We start from the raw sequence: 27,430 nt of genomic DNA, 5'->3' as shown, positions 1-27,430 counted from the left end.
ATTTCATAAATTTGGAGAACTGATTTCCTCCTTCCCTGTTATATCTATCCTCCCATAAGTCAGCCACAGCGAGTCCATCCAACCCACCCAACAATTTTATTGATTTTTCCTGACATTATAAATATAGAATTAGAGTTAACTATAGGTCATAAAATGTTTTGAATGACCTCATTTGTTTCTCAGAACATCGTGTTAATGCAATTATCTCAGTTTTACAGAGAAAGAAACAAATCCAGAGTGAATAAGTGACTTGTCTCAATTCACACAATTATAAGTGTGTGGCAGAACCAAAACTCAAAAGTCATTTTCAAATCTAGTTTACTTTCTTTCTTTCAATGTCAGGATGATTAAAATGGTTTCTCAAATTCCCCACAGAGAATTTTAAGATTATAGCTATTTAGGCTAGGAAGCTAGATGGCACAATTGATAAAAATACTAGATATGGATTCAGGAAAACCTGAGTTCAGATTCAACCTCAGACACTTAATAGCTGTAGATCCAAGCTAAGTCCCTTAATACTATGGCTCAGTTTTCTTCTCTGTAAACAAACTGAAAAAGGACATGGCAAACTACTTTAATAGTTCTGTCAAGAAAACCCTAAATGGAGTCACAAAGAGTGGGATATAATTTTAAAAACCCAACAAGTAGCTATTAAAACTGAGATCACTGTATTGTCAGTTAAGGGTCCAGTTAGACATATTAGATAATTTCCCACTTGACAACAAAAACCTGTCTAGTTTGGCCCCACGTTGACTGATAAGAGCAGCCTAATCCCTTGAATTTTCCCCACCTATCCCCTCACCCCACTTTTACCCCCCTCTGAATCAAGAGGAAAAAAGAGCTGCTCGTTGTCTTGTGCAGTACAGATAGGCTATTACCTAACTATCTATCAGAAAACATTACGAGGCAGAACTCCGAGGATTTAATGAGCATCCTTTCCCCACTCTTCTGAAAAGCCCTTGGTTTAGCCTCTGTAACCAAGTCAGAAACTGGACCGGGCCTATCAGCTTCCCGGAGCTATTCCCAGAGGTTACCTATTGGCTGCCAGACAAATCCCACCCATCTCCCTTTTAATTGGCCACTAGTCAACATATAAAAGGGAGCCTGTTGCTGAGCAAAAAGAAAAAGAAAAAAAGCAAGAGGAAGTGTTTAAGGTAGTGTTCTTGATCAGAGCAGTTCTACCTGATACCTCATCCGCCAAGCCCAAGAAGAAGGTGTGACCAAGGCGTTCTGAAGACTTCTGGAGATGCTTGCAATGGTATTGATTCTCCCTTAGGGGTTTCCCCCTCCTGGGAAAGTGCCCAATTCTGATGGATTGCATTAGGAAGGTAACTGTTCACATGTCTGGGCAGCAGGTTTTTTTATTTGTCAAATGAGGGATATGAACTAGATGAACCCAAAGGAGGGATCAGAGCAGCATCTGACATGAAAAAGATAGCCAAGGAAATTCAGCAAAGGGCAAAGGGAAGGCTATCCAGTGTCTGAGGAAGCTCTTGCTTTGGGAGCATCCAGCCTGGGAGAAGGGGATGCTGCCGGTGAGTAAGACTCCTATTGGGAATAATAGGAGGGGTATTGCCTTGGGAAGGAGGAAAAAAAATTTTTTTAATTGAGGGGATGTGTGGGCATATTCTAGGAATTGGGAAATGTTGATAGATGGGGAGGAAAGGTACTGTCCTTTGGGAGAAATGTTAGGCTGTCGGAGTATTGTGGTACAATGGGGCACAAGCCTGAATCAGAAATCTAGACATTTGGGTTTCAGTCTAATCTCAGGCCAGTAAGACTTTGTGTGATTTAGGACAACTCTGCCCCTACTTCGTCTCTTTCTCTCTTTCTCAGTTATTCTGTAAAATTAAGGAGTTGCCCTAGGCTTCTTTGGACCTTGGCCATATTATTCCTAAAAGCAGAACCATTCTCAGAGTAATTCTTGGACCACACAGCTGGTCACCATTGACAAGCTGATCCAGTCTCTGCAATCAGGCTGTTTGGGCTCTGTGGCCAGAAGCCTCGGACCGTTGGAGCTGGGTTTGTATTCTACTTATGCCATTACAAGCTCAGATCTTGTGCAATGGCAGCCCCCTTGAGGCCTTTGGGTTCGTGCTCTCTATATAATGAGGATGGACAAGAGAAACTCGAAGGTAGCGTTTTTTCTGTTACTACTTTGAATTGTAGCAACATATGCCCAACAGAGGGCACTGTCTGCTTGTGAAAATTCAAACCCGGCTTTTCCCTTGCAATTTGCCGGTGTCCCTTTTAGGCTGGTCTTGAAGTCTTTGCCATCTTACCTTCCTCACTGGTGGAAGGAAACACTCTTCCCTTTAGCATAGATACTTCGACACAGCTCTTATACTGGGGCTTGTTTTAGATTTCTGGGTCTAGTATGTTTCTTGAATTGTTTTCCCTGGCTTTGGAATGGTACCTGGAGACACTGATTCGAGAACTCCTAGAGAATGAGTGATTAACATGCTCCTTTTATTGCTCTGAAAAAAGGAGTGAAAACTGAAAAATCAATTGGATAGACTGATAGTTTCAACCAGACTTAAAGGGACACATCTGGATTTCTTTATGTGAACTTTTCAAATCACAGTGTCCTTTAATTGAATGAGTATTTATTGAGTTCCTTTTGTATATTAGGTATTGAGGGAGATACAAGGAAACAGCTTGGGAAAGCAGAAAGAGAACTGTATTTGAGAGTCTGGAAACTGGCATTTTCTATGTGACCTTGGGCCAACCCTGGATCTCTAAATTTTAATATATTGACCTGTAAAAAGAGAATAATACTTGCACTACCAAGCTAAGGCTTTTGTGAGCAAAATATATATATATATTTTGATTACAAAGTACTTTGTACTATTATTGCTATTATATATTGGAAATGAATAAGGCACAATCCCTGCCATGGAGTTTATGGCATGGAGTCTCATGGAGGAAAGAAGGTGTTGATACTAATAACTGCACATACAAGGAAGTAGGCAATTAAGAATCATGGTAACAGTTGATGGTGCTGTAGGGTTTGGGGGGAAACAAAGACAGATAGGGAGAGAGGAGGAGAGAGTAGAAAGAGAAAGATTATTTCTGGGGGTGAAATGACATTGGAGCTGATCCTTAAAGGATAGTGAGATTTCAACAAACAGCTCTACGAGAGGAGGAAGGGAGAGGAGAGAAAAATACACATACACACAAACAGAAAGGAAGTGAAAAGGAGAGGAAGAAAGAAGAGAGAGGAAGAGAAAAAGAGGAAAGAGAGGGGATGTTGATTAAAGGCAGGAAAATGGGAAAGTGTGTTTGGAAATGCCTACTAATACAGTTTGGCTGGAGCAGGGTGTGCCCAAGGGAAACTTGTGCTTTGAAATTATAATATATCATGAATATCAATGCATTTGTAGTCAGAAGAACCTGGCGTCAAATCCTAGCCTTGCTACTCACAAAGGTTGATTTGGACTAGTCACTTAATCTCATTCTGTTTCTTTATCTGTAAAATGAGAAAGATTAAGTGACCACTAAGGTCTCCTGGAGCTCTTAATCCATTCTATAAGATTGGAAAGGACTTTTGGAGCCATTTGTGGAGGGTCTTAAATGCCAGTATTAGACTAAACTTGATCATATACCAAGGAAAACCATTGAAGACTTTCAAACAGTTGAGTAACAGGGTCAGGCTTAAGTTTTAAAAAGGTTCTGGGCTCCCAGGCCCCCCTCCCCCCAGGTAGGTGACACAATGAATAGAGCCCCATTTCTGGAGTCAGGAGGATCTGAGTTCAGATTCAACTTAGACACTTATTAGTTTAGTGATCTGGGCAAGTCACTTAATGGATTGCATCAAAAAAGAAAGAAGATTCTTCTAGCAGGAGGGGTAGACTAGATTGAAGGAGGCAGGAGAAGAGAAATAGTCTACCAATTAAGAGGAAGCTATTACTATAATCTAAGTGACAGGTGATCACCATTACCTACATTTGAGTTTGGACTCTAGAAGTAGAAAGGAAAAATAGACAAGAACTGATAGGGTGTAGGGAGAAAGATGAGTCAAGTTTTCAATGGAGTATTGGGAGCAATTAACAGAAATGAAAAAGCCAAGAGAAAGTAACTGCCTTTAGGAAGATGAGCTCAGTTTTCAGTATAAAAAAGCTATTCAGTTTTTTTAATTCCCAGAGATACATTTTCATGGAAATATCCAACAAGTAGGTTGAAAAATTTTAACTAGAATAGAGAGCAGAGATCAGAGATTAAAAGATAAATTTGAGAGAAGTCCACAGCACGGAGGTGCTTGGGGCAGTTTGGAAGATAAGGACATCCAAATTGAAACGAGGGAAGTGTCAGGAACCTAGCTGCTTTTCCTACTCTCCCAAGGTCAAAAAATCCCTGAAGACCTTATTCCTGCCCCTCATACCTATCTCTATCTGTGTTAAGTTTAAAGGGCTAGCTTCCCTTTTCTATCTCCACTGCTGAGTTGGGATGGTGTAGGCATTCCAGAGTTGGGAAGATGTAACTCAGGCTCAATGTTGCATCAACTAGCAGTCCCTTCCCTCAGCCCCATTATCTTCCCCCACCTTACTCTCCTCCATCCTTTTTCTTTCTTCCCTTTCCTAGGCAGAAAAGGGTCAAGGTCAGAATGTGGAGGAAATGCCCCCCTTTTATAGGGGGAATCTATGTAAGGAGCTAAGAGGGGTCATCTGGTAGATGAGAAAACCAAGATAGTTTAATGTCTCAAACTTGGTGCCCCAACACTTAGAGAAGTTTAGCAAATATTTATTGATTGATTGAAGGATCTATGAGTGATTAAATACCGTTAAATAGTCAAAAGGTGCAAACTGGTTAAGGAGAATAAAGGGACTGAAACTTCAGCAAGAAAGATTCAAGGGGACATCAAAAAGAATTTCTTAGGGAAATTATGAAATTCCTGCTGGAAAATTTCAGATTATATCTGAATGTTTGGAAAGTCTAGCATGTTTGAAGATGCAGGCCTGTTTGGGGACAAATTGGATATATTGAAAGACCTTAAGATTCCCTCAGGTAACTGGAACGATGTCAATATGCATTTCTCTTCCATATTCCATCCTGACACCCCAGACAATCTCACCAGGAACTTACAATCTGCAGCATGAACTGGTTTGAAATTCTCAACCCGGCCCACCCCCTAAAAAGTTGCATTTCATCATGCGGTCGAAATGACTATCTGGGAATGTCACTCTTGGTCTCTCGTTTCTCATTTACTTGTTTATGAGTAACCTTGCAAAAGTTTGCAACATCCTCCGAGTTAAAAACTACAACTCCCAGATCTCTCAGCGCTTCCCTGAGCCCATTGGAAGATAGTCGAGAGAAGCCGTTCGTAGAGAAAAAGTGTCTCCTCCTTTTGCCTAACCAGCAAGCAGGTGATTGGCCAGAGCCTGGGGCTTTTCTGTCCCCGCCCTCCCCACTCCACTCCCCCGACCTGCGACTGGGTAGTCCCTGTTGCCGAGGTCGGGTCCAGAGAAGCTAAAGGCAGTCGGGGGCCGGGATGTCGGTGAGCTGTGATAGCCAAGACACACTTCACTCTAGAATTTTAAGACCCCCTGGGGACACTGTAGAACCTGGGGCGCCCCTCCGGTAGCCAGGCACCCTTCCCGTGCTGCGGACAGGTGCAGAGCCCCGCCTCGCTGGGAGCGTCGACGACCCCGGGATCCACTTACGCGCTGCGCCCCCGCGACCGGTCCCGCGAGCCCCGCAAGGGGAGGTACGTGCTGGCTGGCACCATGATCTTGGCGGACGCGGGGAACTGCGCCGGAATCCAGGGCTACATCCCTTACGCTCAGTGCGGCGGCGCTGGGGCCGCGGAGGTGAGTGAGTCGGACCCCTACCCAGCAATTTTCCCAAATTTTGGAGGGGACCCGATCCTCTGGCTATGGGACTAGTTCGACGGCTGGCTCAGCTTTGGGTTTGGGATCGGGAGCTAGGAGCTGAATATAGACTGTAACCTGGTTCTGGGGTTGCATCAACTGGCCGCCGCTGACCTCCTGCTGCTGCTGCTGCTCCTCCTCCTCCTCCGCCCTTCTTCCCCGGGACGAGCCCCGGACGGCTTCTAGGGACCGAGTGGGGGTGGGGGGGAAGGAGGGGCTTCACGGACTGGCCCGGGCTTGCCCAGTAAGCGCAGCTTTCAACCCTAGATATGCTGGGGCGCGTCGGAGCCCACCCTGTCCGCTTTCTTTCCTGTTTTCCCCGAGGGAAAACCTCCGGTCGACTTGGAACTGTCTCTGGGGAGATGGTCCCGCGGAATCTTAAATTCTTGGGGAGAACACTTTCAAGGCACTTAGAAGTGCTACTGGGTCCTGCCCCTCCTCGTTCCCCGCTATCCTCTTTACTTTTCCTTACTGGGGACCCGCGCGTGGGGGAGGGTAAGAGTGGAAAAAAGCTACCTACAGCAAGGAGCAAAGTGCTCTCTGGACTGGGGTGGGCTAGCGACTTTGGTGGGAGCTCCTGAAAAGGATTAGGCGCTTGGTGGTGACCTATCTCCTTTGGCTTAGAGAAGCTGAAGAAAAGAACCGAGCAGCCGCAAACTAGTGGTCTGTTCAGTAAACTCAGCCACTTGTTAGCTGTGTGATTTGACCCTTCCTGAGTCTTTTGTCCCCATCTTTGACTCTTGTCAAAGGTGCTTGTCGGTTTTACCTTACTCACCTCATCGTTATGAGGAAAAAGCTTTGTAAGCTGGAAAATGTTGTTGAGGCATGAGCTATACAATGTTCCCCTCCTCCAGGAAGCCTTCCGGGACTAACCTCACCTGATTTAGATCAGACCTTTCTCCTGACTGAATCTCATTCCAGGATTTAGAAATATTTTTTGCATTTGGGAAAATTTGCCCGTTTTGAAGTTTCCAAACTTCAGATTTGGTTTGTATGAAATGTTGGGGGGAGAGGAGTAGAAGCGTCTCCCACTCTATTAAACTGAGAACTCCCTGAATAGGAGCTGTAACCTTTACATCTAGATGAGAACTGCTTAGGTAGTCCTAGAGGGGACCTGAAAATAAAAGTCCCAGGCTTTTACAGAGGAAAAAACGGGAGACCGTCGGGGATGGAGTGACTTGCTTATCAAGAGTCACCTAAATAGTAACAGTAGAGACTAGATTCGAATGCCGATCCTCAATCCTCGAAGACCTTCCTCTTTTGCCCTAAACCTTCTTACTTCTCTAATGAAGGAGGACTCCGAATGACCTCCCCGACCTCTAGGGGCTAGTGTGATAGAAAGACTAATGGTTCCTTTCCCGAGGTGAAAAAAAACTCCTCAGCCTTCTCTCTAGCCGACACTCCACCCCCTCCCTCCTCCAGGTGTGTCCAGGGGCGGGTGGGAGCTCAGCAGTGGAAGGAGCAAGGCCGTGCCCTCTCACCTGATAGAATCGTTCCCCAGTGGAAAACTTCGGAATCCCGGTGTCAGCAGCGGGAGATGTCTCGCCGATGACGGCGGGCAAGTTAATAAGTATTCCTACTGTCTTGAGAAAGCTTGGAAGGACAAGGAACTCAGTTTTCCTTTGGAGAGCAGGTGTTTGGTTTTTTTCCCTCCCAAAAAAGCAGTTGATAGATAAGGAGAATGAGTTCAAGGGAACTTTCCCAGACAGATCTGAGCCCCCGATCCTCCAGACAGTCACTTCAGGACTTCCCCACTGCAAAATCGATCTGACCACACCTGTAGAAGAGGAACAGTCACATGATTTACACTGAAAGTGTCAAACATTCACCTGCCAGCTCCCCAGTGTAGCTCAAGCCAGATTAAAGTGGGAAATATTTAACAAAACAATAAAAACACCCAAAAATATGTAATATTTTAAAACATGTACAAATTAGTGGGCCTGGGTTACACCATCGATTTAGATAACCGAGTCCTCACCCCAAAGGCTATGGGGGACATAAGGAAGACACACTGTAACTCTTACAAAAGAGCATCCACAAAGGATTAATTTGGGGAGGAAAGATTATTTTTGATTACTGGAATCGGACAAGGCTTCAGAGAGGCAGTAGAATTGGAGGTGGAGATATTGGTGAGGTATAAGCATTTCTCCATACTGGGGGATTGGAGTCCCCAAACCAAATAATTGGTAGGTTAATTTAGTTGGAATACATGATTAGGGATAATCAGAACTAACAGCAGAAAGATAGGTGGCACTGAAGGGTGGAGGGAGTCTGCAATACCAGGCCAAGGCTTTGGAATTTACAGTGTAGACCATAGGAACTCCATTAAAGGGTTTTAACCCAAGTAGAGAGACCCCTGACCCTTTGGGTGTGTGCTAAGGAGAGTCTTTACCATTAAGTGCTGACTAAGTGGTACTTAGAACCATTAGAGAGAAATGAGCCTCACTATTAGATGGGGGGAACTGGAAGGGCTCTGATTTATACTTTGAAAATCATTTAACCTCTCAGTTCCCTAGGTAACTCTAAAACTAGAAGCCAGTCAGTCAACAAGTATTATCTCTAAGCATTTATATTGTGCCCAGTCCAGTGCTAAGTACTGGCACTAACAAAGAAGAAAAAAAAAACCACAGTCCCTGTCTTCTAAGAATTCCCATTCCTAAAGAGAAGGTAAATGTAAATATAAAATACATAAATCAAAGACATAATCACATAATAGATGGGAGGTAATCTCAGAGGGAAGGTATAGAAGCAGAGGTAAAGTGGGAGGGCATTCAGGCATAAGGGACAGCAAAGACAAAGGCCTGGAAATGGGAGGTGAAGGGTCATATGCTAGGATTATAGAGTGCTTATAAACTGTAATTTCCTGATTGGGGGAAGAAAAAAAGACAGAGAAGGTGAGGATTTTTTTATGATAGGTATCTTCAAGTATTTTTAATATTGTTTTTCTGATTATATATGTACATTAATTTTTTAAATACACCGTTTCTTTATCATGTTGGGATTGCCTTAGATCAGTGAACCACTGAGAAGAACCAAATCTTTCATAGTTGATCTTCACGAAATCTTTTTATTACTGTATACAATGTATTCCTGGTTCTGCTTGTTTCACTCAGCATTAGTTCAAGTAAATCTTTTCAGGCCTTTCTAAAATCGGCTTGTTCATCTTTTTTTTTTTTTTTTTTTTCTTTTTTCTTTTTTTTATTATAGCTTTTTATTTACAAATTATATGCATGGATATTTTTTCAGCATTGACAATTACCAAACCTTTTGTTCCAACTTTTCCCCTCCTTCCCCCTATCTCCTCCCCCAGATGGCAGGTTGACCAATACATGTTAAATATGTTAAAGTATAAATTAAATGCAACATTAGTGTACATGTCCAAACAGTTATTTTGCTGTTCAAAAAGAATCAGACTTTGAAATGTGTACCATTAGCCTGTGAAAGAAATCAAAAATGCAGGCGGACAAAGATAGAGGGATTGGGAATTCTATGTAGTGGTTCATAGTCGTCTCCCAGAGTTCTTTCGCTGTGTGTAGCTGGTTCAATTCATTTCTGCTCTATTGGAGCTGATTTGGATCATCTCATTGTTGAAGAGGGCCCTGTCCATCAGAATTGATCATCATATAGTATTATTGTTGAAATGTACAATGATCCTAATGGTCCTGCTCATCTCACCCAGCACCAGTTCATGTAAATCTCTCCAGGCCCCTCTGAAATCATCCTATTGGTCATTTCTTACAGTTGTTCATCATTTTTTATAGAACAGTAATATTTCATTACTTTCATATGCCACAATTTATTGAGCCATTCCCCAATCGGTGGGCATCTATTCATTTTTCATTTCTTTGCCACCATAAAAAGAGTTACTACAAACATTTTTGCACAGGTGGGTCCTTTCCCCTTTTTTATGATTTCCTTGGGATATGGACCCAACAGTGGCCCTGCTGAATCAAAGACTATGCACAGTTTTATGACTCTTTGGGCATAGTTCCAAATTGCTCTCCAGAATGGTTGGATCATTTCACAATTCCACCAATACATTAGTGTCCCAGTTTTCCCACATCCCCTCCAGCATTTATCATTATCTTTCCTGTCATCTTAGCCAATCTGAGAGATGTGAAATAGTACCTCAGTTGTTTTAATTTGTATTTCTCCAAATCAATAATGATTTTGAGCATTTTTTCATGTGACTATAGATGACTTTAATTTTATCATATGAAAATTATCTGTATCCTTTGAGAAAGGAATTTTTGATTTTCTTTTGTTCTGTATTGCATTTGGCTTTTTTTCCCAGACAGACCCAGAACCTGCTGAGTAGAGCTCAGCATGAGTCTTGTGTCAAGCCTTGGCTTGACACTAATGCACCATGTAACTTTAATCAAGTCATTTTCCTTTTCTGAATTCAGTTTTTTTATCAGTAAATAGAGAGGGAGGAGGTTAGGGAAAACTGGATAAAATCCTTTTCTGCCCTAAATACTAATGAATGATTGTTCTTTAATTAATGTGCCTTGATTTAAAAGGTTAAGCTGAAGAGCATGTAATGAATTGAAGGATTTTCTGGAGTCTTTAGGGCTTCTTAAACTGCATTGCTATCCCACATGAAGTCTATAATTGAATGTGGAAGTCTCAAAATGATGGCTTATAATCAGTAAATATTTGGTTTGTATACTTATTTTATATAGCTATGTTGCTGGAGAATGTTTGGTTTAGAATAGGAGTGAAACTGCTCTTACAGGAAAGCTTTATTTTGATAAAGCAGTCCAGCTAAATACAAATAGCATGGGTAACTAAATGGCAATTAGGGTCGGGGGAAGAAAACTTTTATACTAAAATGTTGTCCCTGATCTATGTTAGAAATACTAAAGCTACTAAAAATAGAATCTTTTTCAGACAATAACCTAGCCACAGGGTCTGTTAAAAACAGAGTCAAAACAGCAACTTGGTTGCCTGGTTTCAAGAAATAGTTTACAGAGCAAGTGTTCCTTCTTTGGGGCCCAGCAAGTCTAAACATATTATGTTAGTGATTTTAGAAAATGTTTATGTTAGTAATTTTCATAAACTAGTCTAGGACCCAGGATCCAGCATGTCCCCTCCACCTGTATAGCCTGGGTCACTTAAAAATTTCTCAAGCAAACAGGGTTAAGTAACTTGCTCAGGATCACATACTTAGTAAGTGTCTGAGGTCAAATTTGAACTCAGGCTTCTAGGACAGGGGTTCTATCCATTTTTGAGCAGTAGAAATTGGTAGATTTTGGATTTTTTGTGTTTGTTTGTTTTTTCCTCCTTGATACCAAGCTTACGTTGGCATCTTTGTAACTTCCTCTCATTGCTTTTGACTTGCCTTTCTGAGGCTAAACAACAATCTGATCGCTCCTCTGAGTCCATCTCTCCAGATAATTTAAGACAATCAATTATGTCCTGCCTAAGCCTTATCTTCTGAAGACCAGTTCCCTTTTTTTCAGTTTTAATAGTTCCAAACTATGAGAATCCTCTTGGACCCTGATTCTGTCAGTTACTCTGTTGTCATCCATCTGCTCCTTTTGGAAATCCATCTGATTGCCTTCCTGACAGGTCCAGAACAGTGTGAGACACATCAGCAGCTTTACTAAAAATCAAGGTAGATTATATCCATAGTTTTCCCTTTGTCACTAGTTTAGCAGGTGTGCCAGGAAAGTACTTGAGGTCATTCTGGCACCACCTGTATTTAATGAAGCCATGTTAGTTCTTAGTTACTGCAACTTCCCTTTGCAAATGTTCATCCACCATCTCTTTAATGCATTCTCAATTTTGCCAGGAATAGAAGTCAAACTCACTGGAACCATATTAGAATTTGCAGACTATAGTTTGGAAGTGGCTACATCATTTATAATGCTCCTGTTTGATTTTTCAAATATGACTACTCAGCAACCCAATCAGCCAGTTCTTTTGGACCCAAGGTTGTAGTTTACCCCAGCCAGGGGACTTGACTTTGCAGGGGCCAAGTCCTCTTACTACTTCCTTACCTGAGTATGGAATTCTCTGTTCTTTCCTTTCCAATGTAAAGGTCATTCCCCCTTTTTGCACAAAGAACAAAAACAAAAACAAGAATTAAGCAATTCTACCTTCTTTCTCTTTTATGACTGTCTCCTTTTCTTTGGTCTTCCTTTTTCTCCCAATATAGCTTTTATAAAAACCTTTTTCTTGTTTTCTTTAACTTTAGCTCATTCTGAATTTCAGAATTCCTGAAGCATTCTTTTGTTTTTGGCCCTATTCATTCATCTTCTATACATTTCTTTTAAAAAAATCTAAATAAACTCAATTCATTGATCTTTTTTCGCTATTTTATTCATATAACTATTTAGAGAGAGAAAATTTCACCTAAGAACTGCTTTGGCTGCATCCCATAGGTTTTGGTATATTGTGTCATTATTGGATGAAAACGTTACTATGATTTGTTGTTTGACCCACTCATTCTTTAGAATTAGATTGTTTAATTTCCAATTTTTTTCAGTCTGTCTTTCCCTGGCGCTTTATTGAATATAACTTTCAATGCCTTGTGGTCTAAAAAGGAAGCATCTAGCATCTCTATCTTTTTGCATTTGATTGTGAAACTTTTATGCCTAAAACAATTTTAGTGTATATGCTATGCACTGCTGAAAAAAAGGTGTATTCCATTCTGTCACTATTCAGTTCTCCAGAGGTCTACCATAGAGCTATGATTTTCTAGGATTCTATTAATTTCCTTAGTTTCTTTCTTATTTATTTTGTAGTTAGGTTTATCTAATTCTGAGAGTTCATCTCATTCACATTCACAGTTCTAATTACCATATTTCCCTTCATCCTATTTTTGAAGGGGATGTGTGAAAACTGGAACACTAATACATTGTTGGAAGAGTTGTGAATGATCCAGCTATTTTGGAGAGCAATTTGGAACTATGTCCAAAGGATTATCAAACTGCATTTCCTTTGATCCAGCGATATTACAAATGGATTTGTATTGCAAAGAAATCATAAGAGGGGAATGTTTGTAGCAGCTTTTTGTGGTGGCAAAGAATTGGAAAATGGGTGGATGTCCATTAATTGGGGAATGGCTGAATAAGTTATGGTATATGAAAGTAATGGAATATTATCCTATAAAAAATGAGCAAGCTTATTTTAGAAAGGCCTGAAAAGATTTACACAAATTGATGTTAGCAAAACAAGTAGAACCAGGGATACAGTGTACACAGCAACAGCAACATTGTGTGATGATCAACTATGAAAGACTTGGTTCTTCTCAGCAGTTCACTGCTGGAAATCCCAATAAACTTTGGATAGAAAATGCTATCTGTATCCAAAGAGAGAACTATGGAGAATGAAAGTAAAATCAATACATACCATATTCACTTTTTTTTTTGTCTTGTGGTTTTTTCCCTTTTGTTCTGATTTTTCTCTCCCAATATGATTCATAAAGAAATGTATATATATTTTTAATGTACATATGTAACCAGAAAAATAAAGAAAACGATACTTAGATTTTTATCCATTTAAATTTTTTTTTTAAGTTGGTAGGTGCTCAGCCACATAGATATGTTCTAACAAATCCTATTATTCCTCTTCATTGGAACTGTTCCCCTTTTCCTCTTTAGAATTTTATTCTTGATTGTCCCATATTCTTTCCTGGGAATAACTTTCCTGGAATACCATGGGATATTCCCTATCTTTTCTGAACCCGCTGAAATATTTTTTTCCCCAAAAAATATAAGATATATGTCAAACAATTATGGAGTAATCACTGACCTCTTCCACCCCCAGGGGTTATCATCACTGTATCAGCAATCAGTTTGGGGGAATCAGATCCAAAATAAAGCTTCCCCTAGTTAGATCCTCTACCTTTTAAGATGAGGTTAACATTAAGGCAAGTCAGGAAATTATTAGATACTCTACTTTTTGGAGAAAGAGGGGGGAAGACAAAAAAAGATATCAAGACCTCTAACAGATGTCTGAATAATTTGAAGTAGCTAATCAGTCATATGGTGATGTCTCTATGCCAGGCTTATGATTTGCTTCTCAAATTTATCTATTACCTCTTTCTGGCCAGATGGTCTATAGTCAGGGATGAGGTAGCAGCAGCTCTATCTTACATATAACAGCTTTGACAAATCAGATCTTGATTTATTGTTTAGTTGATTATCTAGATTAACAATGCAATGTAATTTGGAAGCATGAGTACATAATTTATACACATAGTCTTTCTTTTTAGAGGACTAGATTATTAAACATTTACCAACAAATACTGGGGATTACTCTATCAATTTTGCCTAATCTTAGCAGGAGTGTAATAGACAGACAGATATCAGGGAATGACGTTATCGCCACAATGGAGACCCAGTAACTTCAGAATTATCATAATGATAGCGATAATGACAATCACCCCTTCACAATTCTGCAGACCTAAACAATACACCAAGAAGTATGATATCTGTAATGTTCTACCTATAATCTGTTTTTAGGGAGGAGGGGGAGAGATAGGAGTGTTGAGGCATTCAGGATTAAGTAACTTGCCCAGAATCACACGGCTAATAAGTATCTAAGGTCAGATTTGAATGCAGGTCCTCTTGGCTCCAGGACCAGTGCTCTATCCATCACCCCACCTAGCTGTACCCCCATAACTGATTCTTTAAAGAAGGGAAGGAAACACTTTCTAATTTCTCTTGAAATCCAACTTGGTCATGTTATAGAGGCATTCCATTTATATTGCTTTGTTATTGTTTTTTCCATTTATATTGCTGGGTTCATTGTGTCTCTTGTTTTCCTGAGTCTGCTTACTTTGTGGCCAATCATATATGAGAATTCTCAAACCTCTTATATTTATTATTTCTTAACCGCTCTAATAAGTACACATTCAAATACCACAGCTATATTTTGTTCATCATTTCAGCCCTGTTCAACTTTCATGTCCCCACTTGGGGGTTTCTTGGTGAAGATACATTTCCTTCTCCAGCTCACTTAGCAGATCAGAAAACTGAGGCAAATAGGATTAGGTGATTTGCCTGGGGTCAGTCTTCCTAACTCCAGGACTGACTCTCTATCCACTGCACCATCTAGTTGGATACACAAGCTGTCAGGACAGACCAAAAACCCGTGGATGGAAATTACAGGAAGGCAAATTTTTTCTTCCCAACATTAATAGTGAATTCCCTATCACAAATAGGAATTCAAGGGGAGAATGGATAACCATTTTCAGAGATCTTATAGATGGGATCAGGATGGAAATGGAAAGCTGCATAAATAAATCTTGACCATCAGGCAGCAATTCACTCTGGTCTAAGCAGTGGAATATAGAGGAATGGAATAGAGTTGTGAAGGGCCTCAGGTCCCTGGCACTGAGAGGTTTGTTATTGGGTTTTCCACTTATATTATTGAATTCACCTGTTAGGTAATGGGGAATTGTTAAGGTGGATGATGAAGTCATCAGAACTGTTCTTTAGCAAAATTACCAGGATTGGAAGGGGTGAAGAAAATCACTTGGTGGGGGAGGGGTCTGAGATGGCTTGGAAGGTTGGATGAAAAGGATACTAGAGAAAGATGGAAGAGACTATAGGAGGTTGCAATGATGGTGCTAATACTTTTCATGGAAATAGAGAAGGAAAAGAAAGGAGAAAGATTGATGGTGATGGTACCTTTAACACATAATGAGAAGTGAAAATCAAAGCTCCCTTTTAGATAGCCAGCAAAACACTGACCAGAGTCAGAGCTAGGGTCCTAGAGCCATTATGTTGTAACTGGACTGGGGTGGAAGGAGGAAATTGTCATTTTCCTCTATCCCTTCATTCTCCTAGCCAGCTGGGTTTTGAGATTTTTCCTGTAAATTTGGCACAGAGCTCCTCTTGGTCACTTAACTGGGGAAGGGCAGCTAGTGCTTTGATCTTGGGGACAGACCTTTGACTGCTTGGGGTTGGGAGGTGGGGAAGGAGTCAGGGCCAAAAGGGATAAGCTAACTCTTCCTCCAACGTGACAGGACCTGTCTCTGAAAAGTCCCTCCTAAGCCCTCTTTCCCTGTTCCCCATTGAATTTACCCCAGATTGAGCATGGTATAATGGAAAGAGGACAGGACTTGGGACAGAGGACTTGGGTTTGAATTCTGTGTTACTAACTACCTGGTTTTGGGACCTCAATTTCCTCATTTAATGCTGTCTAGTTCCAAATCTTATCAAAGAATCAGCCTTAGGGGAAGTAACTTAAGACTGGGGAGGGAGAGGGGGGAGAAGAGTGCCTTGGGGTAGATGGGGCAGTGCAGTGATCATGGAGAAAGGGGCAAACATTAAGCACCTGTTGTGTGCCAAGTACTAAACGTTTTACAACTATTATCTCATTTGACCCAAGAGAGAACTAGACTGAAATCCAGTCCTGGATTCAGATCTCAGGTAGGCCATTCTGGAATCTGCCATTTGTTTCCCTCATACAAGAAATTCCATCTCCAGACTGCCAAGCATTTTCAGTCACTGTCCCTGTGTCTGAAATGTTCTCTCTGCCTCCTGGCTTTCCTGACTTCCTTTAGTTCCCAGCTAAAATCCCATTTTCTGCAAGAAACCTTCCTAATCCCCTATCTTGTTAGTGCTTTCCCTCTGGTGATTACCTCCATTTCTCCCATGAATATTTTGTCTGTATATACCTTGTCAATATTTTCTCTGTACATTGTTGCTTTCATGTTTCTCCCCATTAGACTGTCCATAGGGACATCTTTTTTCGCCTTTCTTTGTAACATCAGCACTTAATATAGTGCCTGGTACATAGTAGGCACTTTATAAATGCTTGTTGATTGACAAGACTTCTCAGGACCTCACTTTCTTCATCTGTAATACTAGGTCCCCGTATTTGCACTGTCTACCCCAAGTGGCTATTGTGAAGAAAACTCTGTGTTTATGTAATTATTATTTGTCTGGGAGTGTGAATCTATCTTCCCTGGGAAGCTGGTTGGGATAGGGTTGGGAGGTGAGGGTGGAGCTGCAGGAGGCCTTTCAAGGGACTCAGGAGTCTTAATTGCTTCTCCTCTTCTGGGATCTTCCCACTGGGCTCTCTCAGTGGCAAGCTGAGCCTAGAGGCCCCAGAAGATGGCGGGGGAGGGGGAAAGAGACAGGTGAGCTTGTCTTCCCTGCTCTTCCCCTCCCCCCTTTCCCCAGAACTCGAGATTCTTAAGGCCACTTTGACCTGTCTCCCTATCCCTCTCCTGAAAACCTTCCTGCCACAGTTCCCCAGCTGGCCAGAGCTGGTTCCACCCCCTTGAGAGCTGTTTCCATCTGTCTTCAGCTTGGGAGGGATGAGGAAGGGGATTTGCTTAGTCAGCAGCTCCTTATCTTCCAGACTGAGTTGTTTGTTTTGGAGGAGGGGAAGGGAGGGAGATTAGGCCTCTGAGGCCTGAGGAGGTGAGCGAAGCTGAAGCTAAAGCTGACATCTGTGGGGGAGTCCCTAAACCGAGGTACCAGGACTCTGAAAGCTGCCCTGTCATTTGGGGATGGGAAAAACTGAGGTTCCCTACAGAGAAAATGACTGGATTAAGGTCATATCCTACAAGTTCAATTCAAGTGTTCTCCCTGTGGGGAAGGAGGGCTGACAATCCCTAGAGACTTAATGGGCGACTAGTGAATGAAGAAGGTGGAGAGAGGAGACTTTTATTCCTCTCCTATTATAAGGTGCAGGCCTTACATTTTGACACTTACCCCTAAGGCCTCTGCCAGTGCTAGGTCCTAAGGATTTCTTCCAAAGGAAGGCCTGTGTCCTAGGCCAAAGAGGGAACCAGCATTCCCACCCCCTTGCTTCTGACCCCATTGATAGAAATATTTTTCTCCTTAGGAGCAGAAGATAGTCCCTACTCGGAGGCTCCCCCGAGGCCCTAGTGCCTTCATCCCTGCGGAAGAGGTAAGCAAGAAGTATTTGTTTGCCAGGGGTTGTGGGAGAAGGAGTAGAGAGATCATCCCAATCTGAGCATCTAGGAAAGGGAAGACCCAGGAAATTCGGGAGAAAGGGTTGAAGGAGAACGTTTAAATAATTATGGGTCTATAAAGATAAACAATAAGCTAGGGTTAGTAAATAAAGCATTTCTCTGTAATATGAATCACTGCAAACACATACTTGTGTTAGGTCTGGATTTTTAAATATTAGGTTTCCCTTAATCAGCCTTGCCCCTGATTGGAAGCTGAGGACTTACTATATCACTTGCTTCTCTGTCTGGATTTTTTTTGTCCTGAAAAGGGGTCCAGGAATTCAGTTTAGTGGTTGGTGATCTAATATCTCTTATGGATCTTGGTGTAGTGAGCAGTCTGGGGATCCTGTTCTTCCAGGAGGCTCTGGGTAGTTCTGACATAATTCCTTCCTTGTCTTGTCTGGGCCAGATCCCAGAGGATCCTTTGCTAATGGGGAGTATTAGAGACCAGAAATTGAAATGGTATAAGAGGGTGTGTCAGACCCTGGCCAGCCACAGTGCCTGGAGCTGAAATCTATACCGATCGGTGGAGAATGAGAGGGTGACTGGCATTCATTCCTCATTTTAGTTCCTAAGACAACTTGGAAAGTGTCTCTGATAGAATGCTGCCAATCAGAGTTCTTTCTCCCTAAGCCCCTTGCTATGTTGCCCTTAATAAAACTAAAGCATAATGCCTAGTGGCTCTTAATGTTTTTTGCCTTTGTTTCCCATCATTTGGGGAGGGTGTTCAGTTCTACCAACTTGTTAATGATCCATAGACAAATGCATAAATTTACCTCATTTTATCAGATGAAACATTTTTCAGGAATATCGATGTCCATCCCCTGAATTGTTAATGAAGGAGTTAAGGTTTGGGGGATAGGGGACCAGAGAGGTCTCTGAATGTAAGACCTCCCTTTCCTGGCAGATCCTGCAGCAGGGACCAGTGGCCATTGAGCATCAGTTGGGTCTGGAGATTTTAGCCTCAGGACGGCCGGACAATGTCACACTGGTGATGGGCCTGCACCCTGAGTACCTTAACAGCTTCTGGAAGATGCAGAGCCTGCTGTTGCGAGTGGATGGACCCCTGCCCTGCTCCTGGAGGCACTACATTGCCATCATGGTGAGCCCCGGGATGGCCTTTGGGGTTAGGAAGAGGTGACCAGAAGCAGCCCAAGGGACTAAATCTAGTCCTATCCATGAAACTCACTATATGACTTGGGCTTCCCTAAGACTGTTTTGTCCATCAAATGGGTCTAATACTTGTACTTCCTAATTTATAGGAGTGAGCTAGTCCCAGCTACTAAATTCACTGTGCAACTTGGGCTTCCTTAAAACTGTTTCTTCATATAATGGGTGTGATACTTGCACTTCCTAATTTACAACGGTGGGAGCTGTTGTTCTCTGTTTTTTGGTACATCAGGTAGAAAGTCATTGAATGAGTGAGTGAGTGAATGAATGACTAAAGAGCCATAGATGGAAAAGCCCACTAAGTCCCCATGGCAAGATAGGTGGCAAGAACCACAGGACCTTGGGGTGCTTTAGCAGAACAAAGTCAAAAGAAGTGGTGGTCTTAGTTGGATTGGATGAATTGGATTCACCCCAATTATGAATGTGAATAGTCTATTCTGGGGAGGGGGAGAGGAGCACAGGAAAAGAGTAATCTCGAGGGGCCTCGAGAAGTAGTGGGTGAGCTTGAGGGTTTAATGGACATGAGATTCTGGCTTTTCTCCTGTGAGGTTAGAGATGGAGGGAGAAGGGGTTTGATGTCCAGCCAGGGTAGGGAAAGAAGGAATATTGGAAAGAAGATTGGGGCAAAGAGCCCCAGAGTGAGGGGCTGGATTCTTTCTGAATAGATGGAGAGGGGTAGAGAGGAATTAATGAAAAGCTAGTCATCTGCAGAAATAACAAAAGTAAAGAGGTCATGTCCAGCTTTTCATGATCCCATTTGGGATTTTCCCTCCAAGATACTGGAATAGTTTGTCATTTTCTCCTCCAGTTCATTTTACAGATTAGGAAATGGAGGCAAGCAGGGTTAAGTGACTTGCCCAGAGTCGCAGAACTTGGGTCTTCTTGACCCCAGTCTTGGCACTCTGCCCACTGCACCACCTAGCTGCCTGCATTCTAATGGAGGAGAGAGTACATATAAAGGAGTGGTGGCCAGATGGTATAAGTCATCCAAGGACAGGCAAAAAGCAAGCATTGTCTTTTCTCCAAGAATTTACACAATCTAAGAGGGAGACAACAGTTAGGTCTAAACAAGATAAATTGAGTTATGGCTTCAGAGGGAAGGCAGAATGAAGAGGGATCGGAGTCTGACCTTTGCCCTCGCCCTCCCTGCCCCTTTGCACTGATCTTGTCTGGTTCTGCTGATCCAGTCTATGTCTGCCCAGCAAGTTCCTGCATCCAGCCTCCTCCTTCATTCCACCCAGATTACAAGACAAGGGGAATGAAGCTGTCTTGGAGGCCAGCCTCTCCCCACTCCCTAATCTGTCTTCCCTCACCTTCCCACAGGCCTCTGCCAGACATCAGTGCTCCTACCTGATCAGCTTCCACATGGCTGAGTTCCTGCAAGTGGGTGGAGACCCTGAGTGGTTCCTAGGCATTCACCGAGTCCCCCAGAAACTCCGAAACCTCAATGAGATCAACAAGCTGCTGGCCCATCGGCCCTGGCTCGTCACCAAGGAGCACATTGAGGTAAAGGAGGAAGCCCCATCATAATGATTACATTAGCTAGTATTCATATGTTATCCATAAATAAGAGTTCAAACATTCTGCATTTTGAGATCTCTTCAGGTTCTGATATGCCCCTTTCTAAGGTCCCCAATCGTCTTATTCTATGATGGGATACCCTGTGCAGAACAAACTGACAGAATGGGGTCTAAATTAGGTGGGAGGGAACTATGTGGAGGAATGAGGGAAAAAAAGCTGGGATGGGATGGAATGGATGCTATGGAGGTTGGGGCCCCAGTTAGAGGGATCATCATTTGTTGCCTTTCCATTATTTGCACAAAAGGTCACCTACCCTAGGGGTCAGCTTTTCCCCAAGAAGACAGTGAGCCTTGATATCTAATGGCCATTCCCTGTGGATAATATGTGGGGTTAAGCTATGAGGAACAAAGCAGCTCACAGATTTGTGAAGGAACTCAACCCTGGACAGGTATAATAAGCAGGGAACTGGGAATTATCTTCCAGGCGCTTCTGACCACTGGCGAACATAGCTGGTCCCTGGCCGAGCTCATCCAGGCAGTAGTCTTGCTCACCCATTATCACTCCCTGGCATCTTTTGTTTTTGGCTGTGGCATCCTCCCCGATGGGGATCCAGAGAGCAACCCTGGCCTCCAGGTGCCCTCACCGCCCAGTGGGCAGAGCAGTCCTCCCAACGGAGACCCCCTTGGCAATTCTGGGGTAAGTAGCAAGGTCTGGGATCTGGGGTAGACCTAGGATTGGAGAAAGGGGAGGAATGGTGAGCTTAGCCTGTGTTGGGAAGATTTTGGTGGAACTACTTTTTAGGTGAATGACAGGTGGGCTTAACTATGAGTCTCTCTCTCTCTCTCCCCCCACCAGGGTTTTGATGCTGTTCGGGAAGTAGAGGCCTTGATGGAGCGAATGAAAATTCTGCAGGAATGCCAGCTAGAAGAGGAGGCAGCTTCTCAAGAGGAAATGGAGAGCCGGTTTGAGCTGGAGAAGTCTGAGAGCCTTCTGGTGGCCCCTACAAGTAAAGCTACTGGGACCTAGCAGGCTGGAACTCCCCGGGGTCGGGAGGAAGAACAGGGGTCCTGCCTACTGACAGAATATCTCCTTAGGAAGAGAATAATTTACCCCCCAAATATGCACAGATATATGCATTTCTCAGAGCCCTTTTCATCTGGAAACAATAGTTCTTCATGGTAGCTTTGTTTCTGGAGGATATAACAACTGTCTGCTGGGCCCCTTTTGGCCAAACTGGACCAGCGATCTCTCCTTCCCAACATCTCTGAAGGCATCCCAGAATCCTGCTATTTATTGTTAAAGCTAGGGGAGCTAATTCTAGTTAGAGGAAAGGGACAAGGATAATCTGAGGGTTCCCAGGAAGGACTTGGGGTGTTGGGACAGGGAAGAGTTTCAGCCCTTCCGGGCCTTGTCTTCACTCTAGGAGGAGGGAAGGAGAGGGGTGAGATCTGGCACACAGGTGGGAGAGAGCAGAAAGGGTATGGGGGCCAGTGGAGGGAGAGATCTCTCCTGGCCATTGATCTCAAGGAAAGACCTTGTGGTGGAGGAGACTGCCATTTTGTGCTGGATCTGGGAAGTCGGGGTCTTAATAGCAGCACCTTTATTAGAGTTTCTTCTCTCAACTCCCAACCTTTCTTCATTATTTAGCAGGTGGGCTGGGAACCAAAGGCCCTTCACTGGCTCTACTCTTACCTTCCTCTGGCTTGATCCATAGGTGACATTCTAGAACTTACTCCATCCCCTGATGTCCTGTGCTTTGTGGAAGATCCCACTTTTGGGTATGAGGACTTCACCCGGCGAGGCACCCAAGCCCCTCCAACCTTCCGTGCTCAGGTAGCCTTCCCTTGCCTTGGAGAAATCCCTCCAGACTTATGTGGGGAGGGGAGGGGAGAGAATAATTGGAAGCCTGGAAATTGTTTTCAGTGTAGAGACCTAACCCTGGACCATGGTCACTGGAGGTTGATGAGGAAACCCCACTCAACAAGGCTGATAGTAATGGAGGAGGCTCAAATCTAGTCCTCCCACCCCTTAGCTCACTGAGATCCAGAATCCTTTTTAGGGACATGAAAATTTACTTTGGGACGGTGGGCATTGGGAGTCCAGAAGAATTGGGCCGGGGCTGCTACTGGCAGTAGTCCTCCCAGCGCTCACCAGGCTCCCCTCCATCCCCTGCCCTCTGCTCCTCAGGACTACACCTGGGAAGACCACGGCTACTCCTTGATCCAGCGGCTCTACCCAGAGGGGGGGCAGCTGCTGGATGAGAAGTTTCAGGTGGTGTACAACCTGACCTACAACACCATCGCCATGCACAGCGGCGTGGACACCTCGATGCTCCGCAGGGCCATCTGGAACTACATCCATTGTGTCTTTGGCATTAGGTGAGAAGTAGCCTCCACCCATTCATGGATGGTCAACAAGGTTTTGTCCATCATTTACCACTTAAGTGGTGTCCTGGGGGAGAGGGATAGCATGTTCCCTGCCGGAAGCTTCTGTGAGCTATCCCCTAAAATCCTAAATTGTTTGCCTGAGATCTTTTTGTCCCCTTTCAGAGAAAGGTGAAGTCAAGAGACACAGAGAGGGGGAGAGAGAAAGAGAAGAGAGACAGAGAAGGAAAGAAAAAAAGAAAAAAAATTCTATTTCCCACCTTTTCTTCCCTAGTCTTGGAGGGGATCTGCTGCCCTCTCATCACTTCTCCCATTCCCACTAAACAATCTTGGGGTCATTTCTGTTCCTAGAAGGGTCCCCTAATAAAGTGAAACTCTAATAGAAATGGGATCTGGTACCTCAGCTCTAGTGGGTTTGAGCAGTACTTGCTGGTCCAGAGCCTTCCTCCAGGTGACTACTCAGGAAGGTTGGAGGAATGGACTTGCCTGAGAAGCTTCTTCACCTAGCTCACCTTTCCTTTGTTAGCCCTTCTCCAGGGGGAGGAGGTAGGCAGCAGGCTCCCTCTCCTGGGATTCTTTGGTACTCCTTCGTTGAGAGATGGGAGTGGAGCTCATTTTGGCAAAGGCTGGGCTTCCCTCTGAGAGCAGATGATTGATACTATTTGGGGGGCATCCTCTTTAGGTATGATGACTATGATTACGGGGAGGTGAACCAGCTCTTGGAGAGGAGTCTCAAGATCTACATCAAAACTGTAGCCTGCTATCCAGAGAAGACAACCAAGAGGATGTACAATCATTTCTGGAGGCATTTCCGGCATTCTGAGAAGGTAAAGGGTCTTCCTGCTGGAGGCAGTATGGGAGGGAACAGGGCAAGTGGGGGGTCAAGTACTGGGACTTGAGGGAAAGCAAGTAGCCCTGGAGTCAACTTGTCAGGCACAGGCAAGGGTGGGTATAGTTACTGGAACAAAGAAACTGGTAGAAAGATTGGTGGGAAGGGGGACGACTTGAGGAACTGTCAGGTTAGTGTCCCAGCTTCATTACTGGCTTAGTATGTGACTAGATTTCTAGGCCTCGGTTCTCTCATCTTTAGAATGAAAGATTGAACCAATTAGTTTCTTAAGATTTTTCCTAGCTCTGACATTCTCTAAGATCCCCTGTACCACTAAAATTATGCTGTAAGGCCCCACTAGCCTTGGTGTTTATATACCCCAAGGAAGGCCCTCCCAGCTCTGACCTCCTGGGTTCTAAGGGCCCTCCCAGCTCTGACCTCCTGGGTTCTAAGAGCCCTCCCAGCTCTGACCTCCTGGGTTCTAAGGGCCCTCCCAGCTCTGACCTCCTGGGTTCTAAGGGCCCTCCCAGCTCTGACCTCCTGGGTTCTAAGGGCCCCCCAGCTCTGCCTTCCTGCGTTCTAAGGGTCTCCCAGCTCTGATTTTCTATTAGAAGGTCTGTCCAGTTTGAATCTGCTACAGGGCTGAAGATGGGAAGGTGAAGGCATCTCAGAAACCAAGGCAGGGAGTCAGACAGACGGCTCTGTGTATAAGGCAGCCATATGTAGGGAGGCCAGGTACCTGGGCTAAGCTTTTGAAACATGGAGTTCCTAGGTCCCCCAGTCACATTGGTTGATTTCAAGGGTAAGATAGCATAGGAGGTAAGATGGGGACAGTCCTGGAAAAATGGGAAGGTGAGAGTGTCTCAACTTTATCAACAGGATCCTCTCTGCACCCCTCCTTCCCTCCTCCAGGTCCATGTGAATCTGCTGCTGCTGGAGGCTCGGATGCAAGCAGCCCTCCTCTACGCCCTGCGAGCCATTACTCGCTACATGACCTGATGGTGGGCACCATGGTCCCTTGCCTCCAGACTGGACACTACTTTGGCTGGGGGGCCAGCTTCCTTTCTAATCTATAAACTGTTGGTCTCTGCCCATATCACATTCCCTCTGATTTTGTCTGTGAAACCTTGGAAATCAAGTGCCTCTGGGCCCCCCACCCTTTTCCATCCTTTCCCCACCCTCTCCAGTGGAACCAAAAGGACTTGTCTGCTCCGGACCCCAATCCCGCCCTTCTGGGAGCTGAAGAGGTAGGCAGGAAATATCCAGGCCATTCTCTCATCCTTGCTTCTTCAAGGAAGACTGTTCTAAGTCCCAGCTTCTGAAAAGAAAGACTGTTTGCACCTTGTATGTTCTCTCCGGCCCCTCACCTGAAGATGTGTACTGGATTCAACGGACTAGAACTGGATGAAGAGGAAACAGCCTGGGATAGCACCTGCACAAAACGGGCTGACACTCCATGGGATTTGGGGAGCCCCTGGGATACTTCCAAGGCCCCTGCCCCCCAAACCTATTCTTCTAGCCCTGTTAGACTAAGGAGCCTGGGTAGTCAGAGGAATTATCTGTGGCTCCCTGATCTGTTTTCATGATTCCTTTCCCAGCCTTGTTTCCCTTCTCTCACTGCTGGCAGTGGGGATCCCCAGAAGAAATCAAGGCAGGAGGGGGATGGGAAGAAGGCTGGTACAGAACTTTGCTTTTTTGAGAGAAGAGAGGAAGTGGATGGTCTTTCTTTCTGCATGGGCCTGGGATGTGAAGAAAAGCTCCTTTAGGACCGGTTTCATCCCTCCCTACTTGACTTGTGACTAAGGAAATTGGACTTGTCATGGGGTGAATTCTGTCCAGAGTTACCAGTTCTGCCAAAACTAGCACCTTGACCCACCTCCTTCACTCCTTCTGTTTACTAAAATTTGGGTTTAGGGAATGAAGTTGACAAGTAAGTGACACAGTAAGTGTTACATTGAGAGGGTCAGGAGATTTCCCCAAAGTTCCCTGGCCTCACTTTGCCTCTGGCTGATTGTGAGACTTTAGACTTCAGCTTCTTCATCTATAAAATGGAAAAGCTTCTGGTTCCAGAATTTATAATTGCCCGAAAAAGCTTCCAAATAAGGGCAAACCCAGAAGTCCTTAGGACCCTGAATGTTCCCTTCCTTTGCCAAAAAGGAGAATCTCTCTCTCCTTGGACTCTTATCCCCACTTCACACCCATTTGCCCCTGGGTCCAGAAGGGCCGGAGCCATTTTACATTGCACTTTCTCTATTATCAAAACTGTGAATTCTGTTTGCCATTTTTTCCCAGTCCTCCTGCTCTGTCTCTTACTCTTGGACACTTGGGAGGTATTATGAGTTGCCATCCTTCCTAAATAAAGCTGCTGTTCCTGCTCTACTCCCTCGGTGTTCCGCTCCCAACCCCCACCCATGCTGAGGGTCTAGCTAGGGGGACGGAGATGAGCTGGTGGGGAGTTGTTGACCAGATGCGCTGTTCATCATGCAGGTCATGGTGACATAAATGGCTGGTATGTTGAGGCTAGGCTGTGGACCACTTGGCCCTGAGCCAAAACCCCAAAGATGTGTACTGTCCCTATGAATTTCACAAAGGAAAAAAGCTGGGGAGGAAAACAGTGTTTCAATGCAGAAATGTTTGTTACTTTGCTACATACTCCATATTGACAAATAAAAGATTCATTGAGGTTGTTTTTCTTCTGGTTTGGCTTGGTTTTTAATGAAATCCCTGAGGTGGGGATGGGAGTGGAAGTGGGGGTGTTCTTCTAAGACCTGGGATTATTCCTGGGAATCGGTGTTGGGGACCATGTGGCAGGAGTCAGCTACAAAACTCCCATCTCAGCTCCATTCCTGAGAGCTGGACATGGGTAGTACCCAGGCCCCTTTTAGCAATGGTCCTGGCGTCATTGAAAGGATCGGGCAAACAACTCCAGGCTGCAACTAAGAAGTTATGGGGAGATCATCAGCCATGTGACTTCCATTGTCAGAGAATTGGTGTCCTCTCCTAAACCAATCCAATCCCTTCTCTGGGATCTCATGGTTCTGTGGGATCATCTTCTGCTCATTCTTGTTTTCTTCATGCCAGAAATGATGCCATCTGAAATTTGAAATCCTTACTTGTCTATTGTCCTCCATCTCCTATGGGACTCTTGGGAGACAAAACGGATTTATGGAACAGAAGATCCCTGGTATGGGATATGTCCTCCAGCATTTACTTGCTCTACATCCCTGCGCCTCACCTATAAAACCAGGTAGTTGCAATAGCTTCATCCCTGTAGGGTTATTCTGAGGATCAAAGTTAATGTCCAAAAAACACAGAGATCTATCTAATCAACATTTAAACAACTGAACAATAACAATAGTCCTAGCACCTAGTACTATGCTTGTTGCATGGTGCTTGTCCATTGATTGGTGGCCTGGTAGGCTTCAAACCAGGAAAACATCTTCCTTAGTTCAAATTTGCCTCAGACACTTACAAGCTGTATGACCTGGGCAAGTCAGTTAATCCTGAATGCCTTAAGTTTCTCATCTACAAAATGAGACAGAGAAGTTAATGGCAAAGTAATATTTTTGCTTAAAAACCTCAAATGGAGTCATGAAGAGTCAGAACTGAAAAAACAATATTCAAAAGGGAGTAGAGAGAGACCTGAAGCTCGAGGGAGCAGATAAGATTTCCCAGTGGTGCAAGGTTACAAGCTGCCCACCTTTCATTCAGAGTGACT

General features: G+C 44.0%; 1 protein-coding gene across 3 annotated transcripts; it reads left to right on the top strand.

Moving 5' to 3' along the window:
- Positions 1 to 582: 582 nt before the first annotated feature.
- On the top strand, positions 583 to 26,404 carry SESN2 (sestrin 2). Of its 3 annotated transcripts, none has more exons than XM_051988046.1 (10): positions 583 to 1,258; positions 17,679 to 17,744; positions 18,716 to 18,910; positions 20,302 to 20,484; positions 20,983 to 21,195; positions 21,355 to 21,505; positions 22,214 to 22,332; positions 22,687 to 22,877; positions 23,566 to 23,710; positions 24,592 to 26,404. In XM_051988046.1, the coding sequence occupies exons 1-10, from the start codon at positions 1,247 to 1,249 to the stop codon at positions 24,709 to 24,711; spliced, it is 1,395 nt and encodes a 464-aa protein (XP_051844006.1). In that variant the 5' UTR covers positions 583 to 1,246; the 3' UTR covers positions 24,712 to 26,404. The 3 variants fall into 3 exon arrangements, with proteins under 3 accessions (XP_051844006.1, XP_051844003.1, XP_051844005.1); XM_051988043.1 differs by lacking the exon at positions 583 to 1,258 and adding an exon at positions 5,215 to 5,807; XM_051988045.1 differs by lacking the exon at positions 583 to 1,258 and adding an exon at positions 5,217 to 5,807 and having other exon boundaries at positions 24,625 to 26,404.
- The last annotated feature ends 1,026 nt before the right edge of the window (positions 26,405 to 27,430 follow it).

Source organism: Antechinus flavipes, chromosome 3 (assembly GCF_016432865.1).
Source record: "Antechinus flavipes isolate AdamAnt ecotype Samford, QLD, Australia chromosome 3, AdamAnt_v2, whole genome shotgun sequence".
In the NCBI taxonomy this organism is placed as follows: Eukaryota; Metazoa; Chordata; class Mammalia; order Dasyuromorphia; family Dasyuridae; genus Antechinus; species Antechinus flavipes.
The sequence above is the reverse complement of the archived record's forward strand: the minus strand, read 5'-3'. Positions and strand labels throughout refer to the sequence as shown.